The 16,378-nt window shown below is 39.5% G+C and overlaps 2 protein-coding genes across 3 annotated transcripts; one reads left to right on the top strand and one right to left on the bottom strand.

The window, feature by feature from the left end:
- Positions 1-5,628: 5,628 nt before the first annotated feature.
- Positions 5,629-8,768, top strand: LOC146377270 (CCN family member 3-like). The gene is made up of 5 exons (XM_084944493.1): positions 5,629-5,843; positions 6,052-6,280; positions 6,382-6,636; positions 7,015-7,238; positions 7,402-8,768. Exons 1-5 carry the CDS (start codon positions 5,793-5,795, stop codon positions 7,693-7,695), a joined length of 1,053 nt encoding a protein of 350 aa, XP_084800619.1. The 5' UTR covers positions 5,629-5,792; the 3' UTR covers positions 7,696-8,768.
- Positions 8,769-10,329: 1,561 nt separating this feature from the next.
- On the bottom strand, positions 10,330-12,433 carry LOC146377269 (nuclear factor 7, ovary-like). Of its 2 annotated transcripts, none has more exons than XM_084944492.1 (2): positions 12,188-12,433; positions 10,330-11,956 (listed from the first exon to the last, which is right to left on the bottom strand). In XM_084944492.1, exon 2 carries the CDS (start codon positions 11,932-11,934, stop codon positions 10,666-10,668), a length of 1,269 nt encoding a protein of 422 aa, XP_084800618.1. In that variant the 5' UTR covers positions 11,935-11,956; positions 12,188-12,433; the 3' UTR covers positions 10,330-10,665. The 2 variants fall into 2 exon arrangements, with proteins under 2 accessions (XP_084800618.1, XP_084800617.1); XM_084944491.1 differs by having other exon boundaries at positions 10,330-11,936.
- Positions 12,434-16,378: the final 3,945 nt, after the last annotated feature.

Genomic DNA, 16,378 nt, shown 5'->3' with positions numbered 1-16,378 from the left:
AGTTTAAGTACTTTTAAGACAATAAGTGACTCCAAGGGCTGACTGCTTGAAAACTACGATCTGCTACTGAGCAAAAGAAAGTCCCTTGTACTTTATGACCAGATTCAATTACTGCACCCGAAACAGCTGAAAAGCTGAGTCTAAACCGTCCCTCTCCTTGCACACAGGAAGCCATCGGGTTTCCTTCAGCAGAGTATAAAGCCATTTGACATCCTGTTGAAGTGCAGCCTGTGGTTTTTCCATACAACATGTTTTATTAGTTGAAGCTCCACATTGTGTCCATCCACTACCACCCACCATTAGAGACACATGCCTCTGTCCCAGTGATTCAGCTCATATGCAGTGGCATACTGCAAATAAACCCTGACTGAGAGATTTGTGGTGGCCTCCCAAGCTGCTAAACCCACTGACTGACTGCCTCTAGGCAAGTGAATTTAAATCGCGATGAGCATTAAACTTTGTGTATGATTCATATGGACATGATAAAAGACTTCCAATATGTTGCCCTGAGCAGATGATTAAAATTTAGGCGACAGCGACGAGTCACTTTGATCAGGATGTTTCAACTCTTCCTGAACCCGGCCAGAGCAAGAGATGAAGCCCTAGTCGGGGTGAGAGACCCTGAAGCCATGTCTACTATGCTTTGACTCATTGGTTGAACAGCTTATTAGGCTGCCACTTTTTTCAGCATTTTGTATCTAGCATATACTACTATGATTAGTATTCCTTTCAGTTTGTAAGGAAATAACAGTGTGCTGGAGAGTTATATGTTTGAGGATTTAAAGCCAGTTTAATGAAAACAACCATATTTGGACTTAAGGCATGGCTGTTTTAACCATGTTGAATTATTCAAGGTCTTATTTTGTAATTCCTTTGGAAAAGAATTGATCAAACACTGCAGTTACTGAGTTTACACTCTTTCATTTACTTCATACCACCATCAGAATGCACACTAAGTACATTAAATATTTTATGGGCTTCATAAAAAACATATTCAGGAGAGACCAATAACCCAGACTGGACTTTGTGTTCACTTTTATCATTTTCACAAAACTGGAAAAAGCTCTGTTCTAAGTGTGTTATTCCCACACACAGTTATTACAAACAGACGTCTGTGCAAATAATTATATTTGTCTTCAACAGAGAAACCAGCCAAATTTGCATTGTGAATGTTTGGATCCATATGACTTATCCCAGGTGGTTTTCAGGTGGTGAAAACTTTCTGCAAACAATGAAGTCACTTTTGAAAAAGGATTTTATGAAAAGCATATAAAGAAATATGAATACCCTGTAATAAAGGTGTAATTAAATGCAATATAAAGCCGAAAAAGGTTTAATGTACATTTGATTTGGGATTCCAAACAACAAAGTAAGAAAGTGTGATACTCACCAAAAGCTAAACCTAATAGAACATTTTAATATTGGCTCATAAGGTGTCATAACATGTCAGGAGCATATAATTAAACTGAGCAGAAGGACTGGAAAACAAAAAAACAGCTGTGAAAGAGTCAAAACTACAGTTCAAATGTCCTAATGAAGGTTGGTTGCAAAGCCAAATCTATGCACACAGCTTCCACACAGGCTGGCTGACTGACTGGATGGATGGAAAAATATATGGATTGGCAAAACTCACCTGTTTTACATTTGATTACAATGTAAAAAATAGTTACCTTTGTTTTGTGAATGTTTTTAAGTCAGCATCCAGTATAACTGTCCAGCAATCCATGCTTCCATCTTGCTAACCAGGCTAGCCTGCCAGATAGCATAAGCCAATAACTTTGTCCAAATATGCCCCCCACCCCCCAGTTTCAAAGGGAAACAGAATGCCAAACTTAGAATTTTAAAACAGTAATCCACAAACCATTAGATGGCACGTTGTCACAGTGGCTATTGCCATCATACAAATTTGTATACAATATAAAGAACAGGTCAAAGATGCTGAATACTCCACCCACTGCACCACACAGTGTGTTCACCACAAAGGTTTCCTTATTATTTGTTGCAAAATATTGTTGACTGTAAACGCTCAGAGAATCAGGGCGTGAAGCTCTCAGAGGAGGCTGTGACTGTGTGGCCTGACCACTTGGCAAAAAGCTTACAGCCCTACAGCAGAGTCCAACACTAACAACAACAGGATGACAGGCCAAGTTATGGTAATAACCTCTCAGTGTGTCAAATCTCATTTTAAAGTGGCACTAAAACGTGTCCTACCGCTGGATTATAAAATGCATTCAACAGGTAAACAAAAGACGAGTGACAATAACAAAAAAGGGGATGAGACCTCATCTACTATTGTAGCCACAGAAAGACTGGCACATGTGGATAAATGTCATCTCAGCCTCTACAGTATTCCTTCTCTTATGGTGCCATCTACATTTTTTGACCCATTCCTTTAAATCTACAGATTTGTAACCACATTGCTCCAAGATATCCAAGAATTTAAATATTTTCCCTAACGGTCACGGCCAGCGCAAACTCTACAGTGATCTAAAAGTTGTAAAGTTTGTAATTAGGTAAAAAGAAAAATATTAGAAGAGCATTCAAATAATGTATTTTTCTGCCAGTGAATAGCAAAAGAAAGGCATCTTGGATGGTTGATAGTATAAAGAAACAAGAACTAAAGCAGATGATGGATGTTAAAAAAAATCTTTTCTTTTTTTAGTGACATTCTTATCAGCTATAACATCCTACAGCTCTACTGCTCATGATGAGATGTCTGGCACAGCCTCTCCTGTGAGATAATGGAAGAAGTTAAAAAGTAGATCTCTGCGCAGACTGAGCAAACAAAGTTGTGAAGTTTGACATTCTTTGGCTTCCTCTGGTAAAACTGTTTGAACAGCACTGAATTTGAAGCTTTTGGCAGAACCAAGTTATTTAGAGAGTTTGAGTTTTGGTTGGGGGTGGGTTTGGCTTGCTTTATGTTACTCACTATCAAAGGGGCAGTAAACTGTGAAGGACAGAGAAGCTTTTAAAAACAGCTGGAACCTGGACACACTTCCTGATGTGATCATAGTTTTGAACTATTTCACAACAAAACAGATATCAGCATGCATAAATTTGGTATTACTGAGTGAAACCAGGTGTTTTATGCCAACTTTCCAAAACAGAAAATGTTGAACACCAATCTCCTGCACTATATTGTTACTGCTCTGGATTTTTAGACACACTCCCTTTGGGGTTGTGTCAAGAAGGGCATTCTTCACGAACATCTGCCACACACTTTATTAAACCCCACTTTGTACTTGAGTGGCACTTATACCTTTGTGTGAACCCAGTTTCAATGTCATCTGCTTTAATCTGTTTAAATGTCTCCTAACATGCATGTGGGATTACAAGAACAACTACAAAGATTGAACCTATTTCATGTTTTGATATTTTTATATGATGATCATGAAAACTGTATTGGACTGGAATCAGACGCCCCCATTAAATGATTTTCATTTTGGATTCCAGTTAGCTTCATCTCTATTGCAAAAGTATTCGGCCCCCTTGAACTTTCCCACATTTTGTCACATTACAGCCACAAACATTAATCAATTTTATTGGAATTCCACGTGAAAGACCAACACAAAGTGGTGCACACGTGAGAAGTGGAACGAAAATCATACATGATTCCAAACATTTTTTTTTTTTACAAATAATTAACTGCAAAGTGGGGTGTGCGTAATTATTCAGCCCCCTTTGGTCTGAGTGCAGTCAGTTGCCCATAGACATTGCCTGATGAGTGCTAATGACTAAATAGAGTGCACCTGTGTGTAATCTAATGTCAGTACAAATACAGCTGCTCTGTGACAGCCTCAGAGGTTGTCTAAGAGAATATTGGGAGCAACAACAACATGAAGTCCAAAGAACACAGCAGACAGGTCAGGGATAAGGTTATTGAGAAATTTAAAGCAGGCTTAGGCTACAAAAAGATTTCCCAAGCCTTGACCATCCCACGGAGCACTGTTCAAGCGATCATTCAGAAATGGAAGGATTTTGGCACAACTGTAAACCTACCAAGACAAGGTCGTCCACCTAAACTCACAGGCCGAACAAGGAGAGCGCTGATCAGAAATGCAGCCAAGAGGCCCATGGTGACTCTGGACGAGCTGCAGAGATCTACAGCTCAGGTGGGGGAATCTGTCCATAGGACAACTATTAGTCGTGCACTGCACAAAGTTGGCCTTTATGGAAGAGTGGCAAGAAGAAAGCCATTGTTAACAGAAAACCAGAAGAAGTCCCGTTTGCAGTTTGCCACAAGCCATGTGGGGGACACAGCAAACATGTGGAAGAAGGTGCTCTGGTCAGATGAGACCAAAATGGAACTTTTTGGCCAAAATGCAAAACGCTATGTGTGGCGGAAAACTAACACTGCACATCACTCTGAACACACCATCCCCACTGTCAAATATGGTGGTGGCAGCATCATGCTCTGGGGGTGCTTCTCTTCAGCAGGGACAGGGAAGCTGGTCAGAGTTAATGGGAAGATGGATGGAGCCAAATACAGGGCAGTCTTGGAAGAAAACCTCTTGGAGTCTGCAAAAGACTTGAGACTGGGGCGGAGGTTCACCTTCCAGCAGGACAACGACCCTAAACATAAAGCCAGGGCAACAATGGAGTGGTTTAAAACAAAACATATCCATGTGTTAGAATGGCCCAGTCAAAGTCCAGATCTAAATCCAATCAAGAATCTGTGGCAAGATCTGAAAACTGTTCACAAACGCTGTCCATCTAATCTGACTGAGCTGGAGCTGTTTTGCAAAGAGGAATGGGCAAAGATTTCAGTCTCTAGATGTGCAAAGCTGGTAGAGACAGACCCTAAAAGACTGGCAGCTGTAATTGCAGCAAAAGGTGGTTCTACAAAGTATTGACTCAGGGGGCTGAATAATTACACACTCCCCACTTTTCAGTTATTTATTTGTAAAAAATGTTTGGGATCATGTATGATTTCCGTTCCACTTCTCACGTGTACACCACTTTGTGTTGGTCTTTCACGTGGAATTCCAATAAAATTGATTCATGTTTGTGGCTGTAATGTGAAAAAATGTGGAAAAGTTCAAGGGGGGCCGAATACTTTTGCAAGCCACTGTATGTCTGGTGAGAAGACACCATAATACACCTCAGGACAGATGTGTTTTTGTCATCTCCCTGCTTTTCCAAGCTGCTGATGAACCAAATGTTTCCACTGTGCAGCTATTTAAAGAAATAGAAATGAGCCTACAGGGAATAGCATGGTTTTTCACTGTGACCTCCAAGGCACGGTTCAAGGAAAGAGGTCAAAGGGTTAAAAGTAAGAGCCAGCCTTCTGTATATGATATTAACATCTTGGACTGCAACAAAAGGAACCTATAATATAGATAGTTATAATAAAAGTGTATATAACAAAAATGGCTGTTTCTTGTGCAATCAACTGAATGCACAAATATAATTTATGATGATTAATTCAGCTGAATAAAATAAAAACGTTTCCTCTGAGAATCCAATCTTGTGTCAGCTGGACCCTCTGTTGGGTTCGTGGCACGTCTTTGATCCGATCGCTCCATAAAATGCAGCCCTTGCCTTCGTCCAGCAGTCTGGGAGATCTTTCCAGCATTCCTTCCTGTTTGTCGTCATGGTGCTAGCAGGACAGCTGGGCTGTATTTAAGGTCCTCCTCTTCTGAACTCTGACCAGAACGACAAAGACACCTTCTGCTACATCACACAGCCAGAGAGGAGGGAAGAATAAACCCTGAACCAAAGGACTCAAATCGGACCCTGAAGACAACTGAACGTTTTTTAGGCTGCAAATAGTTTTGATTCTATGCAGGAAGATGGTCAGTGTGGTGGATAGACTGGTATTTGTTTTCTTCGTCACAGCACAGGTAGGAATCACAGTGGTAATGAAATATCCCTGTAGGACTTTAGGTTTTAACATAGAAAATGTTTTATTATTTAATACCAGGTAGTTAAATCATTTTAAATACTTTTATATATATTTGATGTATATTTTTATATTTTTGTTTTACTCGCAATCAGTTTAAAAATGGAGATTTACTAACTTGTGAAATACATTTTTTGTTTTTTCCTTAGGTTTTTACACCAGTCTGGTGCCAGGTGTGTCCACGTCGATGCCAGTGCCCTAAAGAGCCTCCCATGTGTCCCCCTGGGATGCCTCTGGTTCTGGATGATTGCATCTGCTGCCTGGTGTGCGCTCGTCAAAAAGGGCAGGCGTGCTCTGACATGAACCCCTGTGACACACGTAAAGGGCTCCAATGTGACTACTCAGCTGACATCCACAAGAGGACTGGTATTTGTACAGGTGAATGGGATGATCTTAGGGCTACTACATCGATTTTTCAAAATCATAGCTTAACCCTTCATAGTTTTGTCCTCTCTTGTTGTTTTGCCTTCTTCCTCCAGCTCCCAAGGTAGCTGTGTGTGTTATAGACGGCTCTGTCTACCAGAACGGTCAGACCTTTTTCCCCAGCTGTAAGTACCAGTGCATATGCCGCGACGGGCAGGTAGCATGTGTGTCACGCTGCAACGTGGATGTTATGCTGCCTGGACCAGACTGCCCTATGCCGCGCAGGATCCAGGTGCCTGGAGAGTGCTGCGAGAAGTGGGTGTGTGAGCCCCAGGCTGGGGCCAGTGCACTGGGTGGCTTTGCCATGGCAGGTGAGAAGATTGCAAGTAGGATGAAATGAGATGGGCTGTTTATACTGAGGTGTACATAAGCTGCACATTGTTTTTTGAAATTGGAGTCACTCCTCTGTGAGACACAGTGGTAAAAGGTTTCGCATATTTCTTTGACATGTTTAGAGTTAAGGTAGTAAGAACCAGGAGAAGGAGTAAAAGAGGAAATTAGAGTAAGATTTGAGGACGAGGAAGAACAGAACAAAGAGACAGTGTTGTAACATGAGTCTGGAATGTGCAACCTGAGCATGGTCTCTTAAACACGCCAAGGCACATGGTGATCACTGGCTTTTCCAGAATACGCTTTGAAGCTTTTACTTTTAGATTTCTGTCTAAACTGCCTTTCTGTGTTTCATTCAGCCTACCGTCAGGAAGAAACTGTGAGTTTTGATGCTTGGGACCGGAGCCTGAACTGCATTGAGCAGACTACAGAGTGGGGAGCGTGCTCTCAAACATGCGGCATGGGGGTGTCCACCAGGGTCACAAATAAGAACAGCCGGTGTGAGATGGTGAAGCAGAGTCGGCTGTGTATGATTAGACCCTGCGATGAGCAGCAGGTGCAGCTGACACAGCTTCCACAAAAGGTACAATCTGAGTAGAGGTTTCTTCCTTTTCTTTAGCTTGCTTAGATCTGCGTAACTTGACTGCATGAGCTAATTTCACAACGACAAAGCACAAGAATGGAGTTATTTTCCAGAGCGATGTAGCGCACATTAACTGAGTTGTCATATCTACCGCTCCCTGCAGAGAGGCAGTAGGTGCCAGAAGATGGTGAGGAGCAGCAAAGCCGTTCACCTCTCCTATAAGAACTGCACCAGCGTCCAAGCCTACAAACCTCGGTTCTGTGGCTCCTGCACAGACGGACGCTGCTGCACCCCTCACAGAACCAAAACCGCGCTGGTGGAGTTCCAGTGTGCTAATGGGAAAACTACACGGAGGCCCGTCATGGTGATCACGACGTGCGCCTGCCACCGCCACTGCCCTCGAGACAATGCTGCGTGGCCGCCCTCAGAGCTGGGTTACACTGGCATGCGAATATAGATCAGGGAGTACCCAAAAGTTTATTAGTGAGATCACAATTATCACCAGAGTGGGGCTGATGACTCTGTTTCAAAACCATCTATATCTTTAGTATAAATGAAGAACTTATTTTAAATAATTCCCATTATACACACTATATTCAATAGGGCCATAATTTGGGACATGTACACATCTGACATCTGCCCATTGTGGTACATGTATTCATGTATTCATTTTTTGATTCCCCTGGTGAGGAATTGTTTCACATCCTGTGGAAGATACTTAATTACTTTTATTAAGTACGATGAAAGCACTTAAGCCTTATGACTGGAATGGATTCCATCTGATGCCTCTTCACTTTTGGAGATCAGATACAGCATACTGCAATCCTTCCATAATAGATTTGGACAGATGAGTGTAGGCTGTAAAGAGTCTTTTAAACACCATCTATTAAAGAGGTAGAGTAGTATGATGATATACAAGCACAGGGTTGTGTCATGACTGTACGAAGCCTTTCTCCAACATAGTGTTTATTGCTAATAAACGCAAGAATACCCTGTATCAGAATAAATGTTACTGTACAGCTTGACACTTGGATTAAAATTCATATTGATAAACAGACAGAAAAGAGGAAAGTGAGAGCAAAGGTTACAATCAGAGGCGATCAGTAACCTTTTCTCCCACCGTGAGACACGTTTTTGAAATAGCTGAACTGTTTACTTTGGACATGGTTGCAAACAAAAGCTCAACTGGTGAAAGAGAGTTCACTGTGGTGTCTAAGTGCCATTTCTAACATTGTCCTGAAATCTTGCCTCTGTTTTAAATGTACGCTTTTTATTTCTGGTGGACTTGTTTCTTTATTTTTATTTAAAGTAGTGCACATAACAGCTATTTTGATCATGACAAAAGTTTTGTAAATACTTGCTGTGTAGCCTGTTTGACCGAGTGTGTATTGAATACACAGTTAACTGGTAATATTAAACACAAATTGTATATATTTTTCTGCTTGATTCTTTTCGGCTTCTTTTTGTACGTTTCTGAACAAAAATTGCAAAACCCAGCATTTGAAATAAAGGTGTATTTTATGTATGAAAGCTGTGTTCTTTTTATTGCCATGCAATGATAAAATCTGCATTTGGAATCATTCTTACTTTTGGGATGAAGGTAGGATAAAATATCATTTTCAATTGATTTGAGCAAAATGTGAAACACGTGCAAGTTTTTAATATAAAACTAGCAGCTTGCGAATAAAGCTTGCAGGACACAACGTGCTACTGATGCTGCTGAACGCGTGGTAGATCTTTGTCCCACATCTGCTGTACTTGATGTCTACGGGACTTTGTTACGTGACTATGTCAGACTCTGGATTTGCAAACTATCACTTGACTGACAATGGCTGCTCTACATTAAGAAGTTAGAAGAAGAAGAATTTGGTAATATAGTTTGAGAAACCACAGATTTAAATGACAAAAATAGGCTTTTTCCCAGAAATAAATTGACATATTTTATTTTTCAGGCATGTGTTTTGGGAAATACCTCTTCCAAAGGATTCCCTTTTGAAACATTAAGATGTCTGTGTTGGGACCTGGGAATTACCAAACCCTGTGAACTCTGCTGACAGTGGGAGGTGGCTCTTTGACCTCTCTCCATGAACCCAACCTGGGCGGTCATAATGGAAAACCCTAATATTCCCTGTGGGACTGCCACAGTTTCCTAAAATACCTCCTCAGTGGAAACTGTAGTTCATAGCTCAAATCAGGGGGGGGCTGACAGTGTGGCCGGTGCTTCTGATTGCATTATTTTGCTGTCCAGAGGTGTGTGGAGATGTGTGGTTTTAACATGTGGCTATAGGATTTTAAGCTTGTTATGTTGCAGTCAGTTGTATTTACTCTTAAAAAAAAAAAAATGTATTGATATGAATACAAATTTTTTGAGGGATTTGCATAGAAAAAGTAAGTGAATGGATTCCATCTTATGCAAAATAGACCAGAAAACCAGTAACATGTAAACAACAATACAGTAACAACTTGAAAAACATGCAGAATACAATTTAAAATCTTAAGTCAATACAGTATCACTGACATAAAGAAACCTTTATGAAACACTGTATCAGTTATTATTTCAGCTTGTATAATGTTCTTAGTTCAGCATGCTGGCATAATACTGATATTAACACTATAACTGGGGCTATTGGGAATGTCAGCAGGACTGACCATGAGACTGCCTTGCAAATAGAAATTTTGAGCTGATAATGCAAAATGAAAATTTATCTTTCATTATGGTTATCTTAGAAATTTCTCTCCAGTTAATTATATGGCAGGGCGGCGAAATATAAAATCTTGAACATTAATTTCTGAGCAGCGAACAAATTGCTTTTACCTTAAGTCTCCAAGGAGCTTTAATTTTTTTTTTTTTAAATTGAAAATAAAACCCAATGTGGTGGTTTAGCTACATTAAGTACTGTTTAGTTGTGCTGTATACAGTATTTCATCTGACTTCAGTGATTTGTGAACGTATGAGGGGGTATTAGAAAGCGTGAGCATATTGCTCCCCCAAGTGGTGTTACCATGCTCTTGAAAACCTAATGTGAATCATTTTTCATGCCGTGCAATAATAATGATAATAATAATAATAATGTACTCAAAAATGATAATATTACAGCTGTAAAAGCATTTATTGTGATTTTCTGACATTTTCTATATAAAGTTCCATCATATTGTTGCACATGGTTAAGTGGCAGATTCCTTAATCACTATTCAGCTGGAAGCACACTGACCACAGCTTGTTAGTCTTCCAGCTCATACAGGAAAAGATATCCATCTCTGTCTCTCTATGAAGAGTAACGATGAAAAAAAATATATAATGCTTTAAGAAATACTCTTGAAAAACATTTTTAGTAGGAAGTTTAAAAAGTAGTAAATTAAAAAGCAAAGGTCCACATCATTGTTGCCAAGCATCCAGCACTGAAATGAAATCACATCAATGGTAGGATCAGATTAGTCCTCTGTACTGTTCATTCAATGACATCCAATATGAAATCAGAAACACGAACATCAAAACAAACATCCAGTATATTGATTCTGGATCTTGAAAAATTTCTCGGAACTTCCGTTGCAGCCTCTGCACACAGCTGAGTTCCTCAAAAGGACGAAAGAACAGGAAAATCCTCTCGCTGAAGTTGCAGCCAGTAACAGAGTACACTATCATTGCATTGTCTGGATCATAGAAGAACAAGCATCCCTGCTCATAATCTACAAACACCATGACTCTTTCAGGCCTTCTTCTTAAAACAGGCATTTGCAGGCATTGTTGACATCTGCAGTAGTTACTTCCCGACCTTACAATCCAATTTCCATTCCTGGGGTTTGGTCTGAATTTCTTTTGTCTTTGCATCGACTCTGGGACAACTCCTAAAACCCAGCCGGTCTGCCCTCCAACATGAACCTCGTAGTAAAATCTCCCTTCAGACAAGCCCTTATTTTCAGAGATGTAGGAATAGCCACCCATATGCCGTGGCTCCTCAGCGAGAAAAGAAAAAGGAGGAGGACCTACTATCTGATTAGGCACTTTTTCTTTTGCTTTACCTTTGCTTTTCTTCTTCCTCTGTGTTTTCAGTTTTATCCTCTGATAATTCTGTGCTTGTTCTTGTTTAATTTCTGGCTCTTCTAATTTTTCCTTCCCCATCTGAGCTCTTTTATCTACATATTCTTCCTCCAAAGGGACAGTATCGTGAGCGCTGTGTTCCGTACACAGGGTACAAACACGAGTCTGCTCTGTCCTGCAGAAGAACTCTAAAATTCTGTTGTGTTTTGTGCATATTTTGTCCTCCAGGTCATGCACAGGATTAGTCAGTCTGTGTCTTTTTAAGGCAGCGACTCTCTTATGAGGCTCTAAATGTGTCTCACAGAAAGAAGCCAAACAGACTAAACAGGTTTTAGAGGCTCTGAACTTATTGCCAGAGCAATAATCACATGGCACCTGTCCAGGTGTGAGCGGAGAATTATTCTCAGCTGTTACAGGGAGCGTCTTAAAATTCTCCACAACCTCCCTGAATCCGGTGTTGACACGAAGTTTGAGCCCTTTGTTGAACTTCTCGTTGCACAGTGGACACTGACGTTGCTCTTTGTCTTTCCAGTGTTTGGTGAGACAGGCTTTGCAGAAGTTGTGTCCACATGGAATAGAAACAGGCTCAGTGAAGACATCCAGGCAGATGGAGCACTGGAGCTGATCTTCTGTCAGAAAACTGCTGGCTGCGGCCATTCCTGGAGCATGAGTTTGAAATCTATTGAGTATCAATAATAATAATACCTATTATTAATTCATAGAATTACTAATATGAGCCATTACACACCAGAAAAATAACAAAACAAGGCTAAAAACCTGATCATAGAGTGACCCCGATGCTGCTGTCAACTAAACTTCCACGTAAAAGCCTAATCAACAAGTTTTAATCATTCACTTTACTTTGAATAAACATAATTAAATGGATGTTATTAAAGGACTTGATCCTTACCTTCATGGACACATATTCTTATTTGTTCTGCTGCCTTTAAAAGTTTGACTTTTGACTGCGCTGCAATGCTCACTTTCATTTCCTTATAAACGATTGAAATGTGCTCCTCCTCCCCTGACTCACACTCGCAGGGCACAAGTCCATGTTTAACTGGTGAATTATTGTTGGCATCCACATGGCATGAAAAAGTATGCATGTGAAAATGTACTATAAAAACAACAACCTATAAGCAGAATTCAAAGTATTAAAATACTCATCCTAGTTTTCTACATAAACCAGGGGAGCTGAGCCCCGCCTTGTATGCAGACCTGTTTCCTGTCTTTGTACACAAACTGTTCTGTTTTCTTTCATTTCCTTGTAAATGATACAAAAATAGCTCCATGCTCTGCTGAGTAACACTCCCTTTGACTTGTTTATTTATGACCCTCACCTCTTAACAGCCCTGAAAAGCAAATAATGACATTAAATGACTGAGAACATGAGTTATATAAGGTTAATCACTAAATTAACTTATTTACAATAGCCACGAGAAGCGACTTTGAGTGTCTTAATCTTGAAAAACTCTCTTCTTGTAGCAAGCAAGTGGTTATTTGTACAACCTCTGTTCTTAAAGGGTTAACTTCCACAGCTATGTTTGTGTGTTTCGCTCATAGGAATGAACTATTGTGCAACATTCCTTCCTTTGCCTGGACATTTGACTGAAGTTCTTGTTTCTAATTGTGGTTGCCTGAGTTTTAAAACCACCCAGAAACAGATAGTGCAAAGTTGTACTTGGTCAACAAGTTATATGATAATGTTTTATTTTCTTCTATAAAACCAAAGCTAAGCACTTTACACACTTTTAGTGCTACCAGCATGACTATAATCTGTTTTGTTTTATTTTTTTCATTTCAGTATCAGATTCCATTTGGCACCAGCATGTCACACTGACAGCTGGCTTCTCATATATTTGTATAGCTTTGTGCCAGTCAGTTGTCCAGCTGCCATTAACTTAATCTCCCAGCCCCTTTTTCACCATTCAGCATCATGCCACCCCTTTATCCATATGCACAAATCTCAATTGCAAGCTAACCAGTAAATATGTCTGGTCTTTCTAATGTCCATCCAGCGTTCTGCTACATGTAGACAAGGACTGCTTTCCATTTGGGTGGAGTAGATCCAGCATCCTTGTGGTGTGCACGCTGACTCACTTACATGGCTTACTGGAACACAAATCTTATTTGTTTCAGCTGTGCTTTTCCTGTAATCAAAGTAAAAGAAAAAATATTTTTGCTGGGAAAAAGTTTTGTAAGTTAGTAGAAATATGAGAGGATGAGGAGGCAGGAAGCACGAAAGACCAGGTGAAAGGATAGACGGGCTCAGTCATGTAAGCCATGAAGGCATGGAGTGGCAATGAAGCTTTGATTGAAACTATATACCTGTGGTTTCTAATATAACTGCTGAGAATAAAATATATTTACCAAGAGTGTCCTAAACTATCAGGAGTGCTTGTTTTCTTTGCCAAACCATCATGTGCAGGTAAAACTAAAATTAACCCTAAATAACAGATCATTTATTTTGCTTAAACCTTTTTTTTTTTTTAATGCTGCTAAATTGCTGCTTATTTTTGTTTCTGTCGGACTAATAAGGCTTTACATCAAGTTATTGTGTATCAACACATAAACACCACTGAACTGATACTACTGAATGGCCCCCAGATCAGGGGCGGATCTAGAGAATTTTTTTTAGGGTGGCATGGAAAACAAATGGGGTGGCAAAATCAAAGCCTTTAAAAAAACAAAAAACAAACAAAACAAAAACAAAACACACATATGCAGGTGTTACATATGGTTAAAATGATTCAAATGCAGTAATTATACACATTTCATATAAATATGGTCTATGACGTAATTATTTTCTGTAGCCCACATAATTAAACATTTCAGTTACATAAAACATGTGAATTTTGATTTTATGTACTGTATAGCCTGTATAATAAATAAGTATGTAGCCCAATAAGTATAAAATCCAGAAAGCTACACAACATGGGGTGGTTTATTTACAAACAAGTCTAGCTTAGGTTTTACACTATTTTTTGTTAGAAATAATCAAATTGTTACATGTTTAAATTTACACAAAATGTTAGAAATCTGAATTTACAGTTATTTTTTCATTCAATTCAATTTCAATTCAATTCAATTTTATTTATATAGCGCCAAATCACAACAAAAGTCGCCTCAAGGCGCTTCATAGATACAGAGAAAAACCCAACAATCATATGATCCCCTATGAGCAAGCACTTTGGCGACAGTGGGAAGGAAAAACTCCCTTTTAACAGGAAGAAACCTCCGGCAGAACCAGGCTCAGGGAGGGGCGGCCATCTGCTGCGACCGGTTGGGGTGAGAGAAGGAAGACAGGATAAAAGACATGCTGTGGAAGAGAGACAGAGGTTAATAACAGATATGATTCAATGCAGAGAGGTCTATTAATACATAGTGAGTGAGAAAGGTGACTGGAAAGGAAAAACTCAATGCATCATGGGAATCCCCCGGCAGCCTACGTCTATTGCAGCATAACTAAGGGAGGATTCAGGGTCACCTGGTCCGGCCCTAACTATATGCTTTAGCAAAAAGGAAAGTTTTAAGCCTAATCTTAAAAGTAGAGATAGTTTCTGTCTCCCGAATCCAAACTGGAAGCTGGTTCCACAGAAGAGGGGCCTGAAAACTGAAGGCTCTGCCTCCCATTCTACTTTTAAATACTCTAGGAACAACAAGTAGGCCTGCAGAGTGAGAGCGAAGTGCTCTAATAGGGTGATATGGTACTACAAGGTCATTAAGATAAGATGGGGCCTGATTATTTAAGACCTTGTATGTGAGGAGCAGGATTTTGAATTCAATTGACATACTATATTAACATAACTGATATGGAATCACACAAAAAACATAAAATCCTAGTAGTAGTTATATTTTTTACTGTAAAAACCACAGACATGTTTAGTAAATTATTTTACTAAATGCAAATATAAATTGTAAATTTTGAAAACTTATGCACAAATTTTGTAAACAATAAAGTTATATGCAACTATTTATCTAAAAATGCAGCTAATGCATCTGGCGGTTTGTTGTTGTTGTTTTTTTTAATACAACCATATAAAAAAAAAAATACTGCTATAACTAAAATGAGAGAACAATCAGGTGTCACAATAAGATGACCCACAAATTATTTGTGACAGTAAAAATAAAATAAAATAAATAAATAAATAGTGTGTCCGCCTCAAGACAGAGGAGACACCACAGGGATAAACCCTGCAGGCCTGACAACAGGTGTATCACTCCACCTGGAGACAGTGTTTACATGACAATCTGCCTTTGTGACATTCATTAGTGCCCTCACTGACACACAAAACAAAACAACGAATACAAAACACACTAACCATACACTCCACGCTTAACGTCACAAATCTCCCACATCTCAAAACTCGCTGTTGACATCGCTCTCTCGCTCTCTCCTTAAACAACCAAATCCCACATGTTGTCATTTTTTTTAATTGGTTAAATTTTTTTTTTTTTTTTTTTTAAACACTGTTTTCGTGCTGTCCTTAGAAAATGCTTTTAAAAAAAATCCTTCCGCACTAAACATATGTATTTTTTTTTATCATAACTCTAGATTTAGTGGCCTGTTATTAAAATTTAAAAACTGGTGTATACTTTGAAGTCCGAACTTTCAACACAAGCTCAAATGGAGACTCAGCGTGGCTGCAGCTTGTTGCTATATCAGCTAAAATCCGTCAGGTGTGTCCACAGGACACACCTGGACCTCAGAGGGTTTATAAAACTCACCTTCATTCCATTTTCAGAGTGTGACAACCAACCACCTGTGTGAAATCTGAAATGCCCATGGTGTTGATTCAAAATGTGATCTGGCACAATCATAGTCAGAAAACAAGAAATAAATCCGGTCGGCACTATGGGCTGAACCATTTGTTAATTGTGGAGAGGGGTTAACACTATGTAATATATTCAGTTTTATATTCATTTTTTATATTCAGTGTTAATAATAGCTAGGCTCAAAGTGTTAATGCTATCTTATTTTGATAAACAACTCTGTCATATGTAACACTTGGGTGGAAATAGGGATGGCAAGAAATCATTTTGCCACCATTCTAGATCCGCCCCTGCCCAAGATCTGCCAGAAGATCCCCCAAGACACCAA

The sequence above is a fragment of the Perissodus microlepis genome, chromosome 11 (genome assembly GCF_051167445.1).
Source record: "Perissodus microlepis isolate ML-2025 ecotype Zambia chromosome 11, ASM5116744v1, whole genome shotgun sequence".
NCBI lineage: Eukaryota > Metazoa > Chordata > Actinopteri > Cichliformes > Cichlidae > Perissodus > Perissodus microlepis.
The sequence above is the reverse complement of the archived record's forward strand: the minus strand, read 5'-3'. Positions and strand labels throughout refer to the sequence as shown.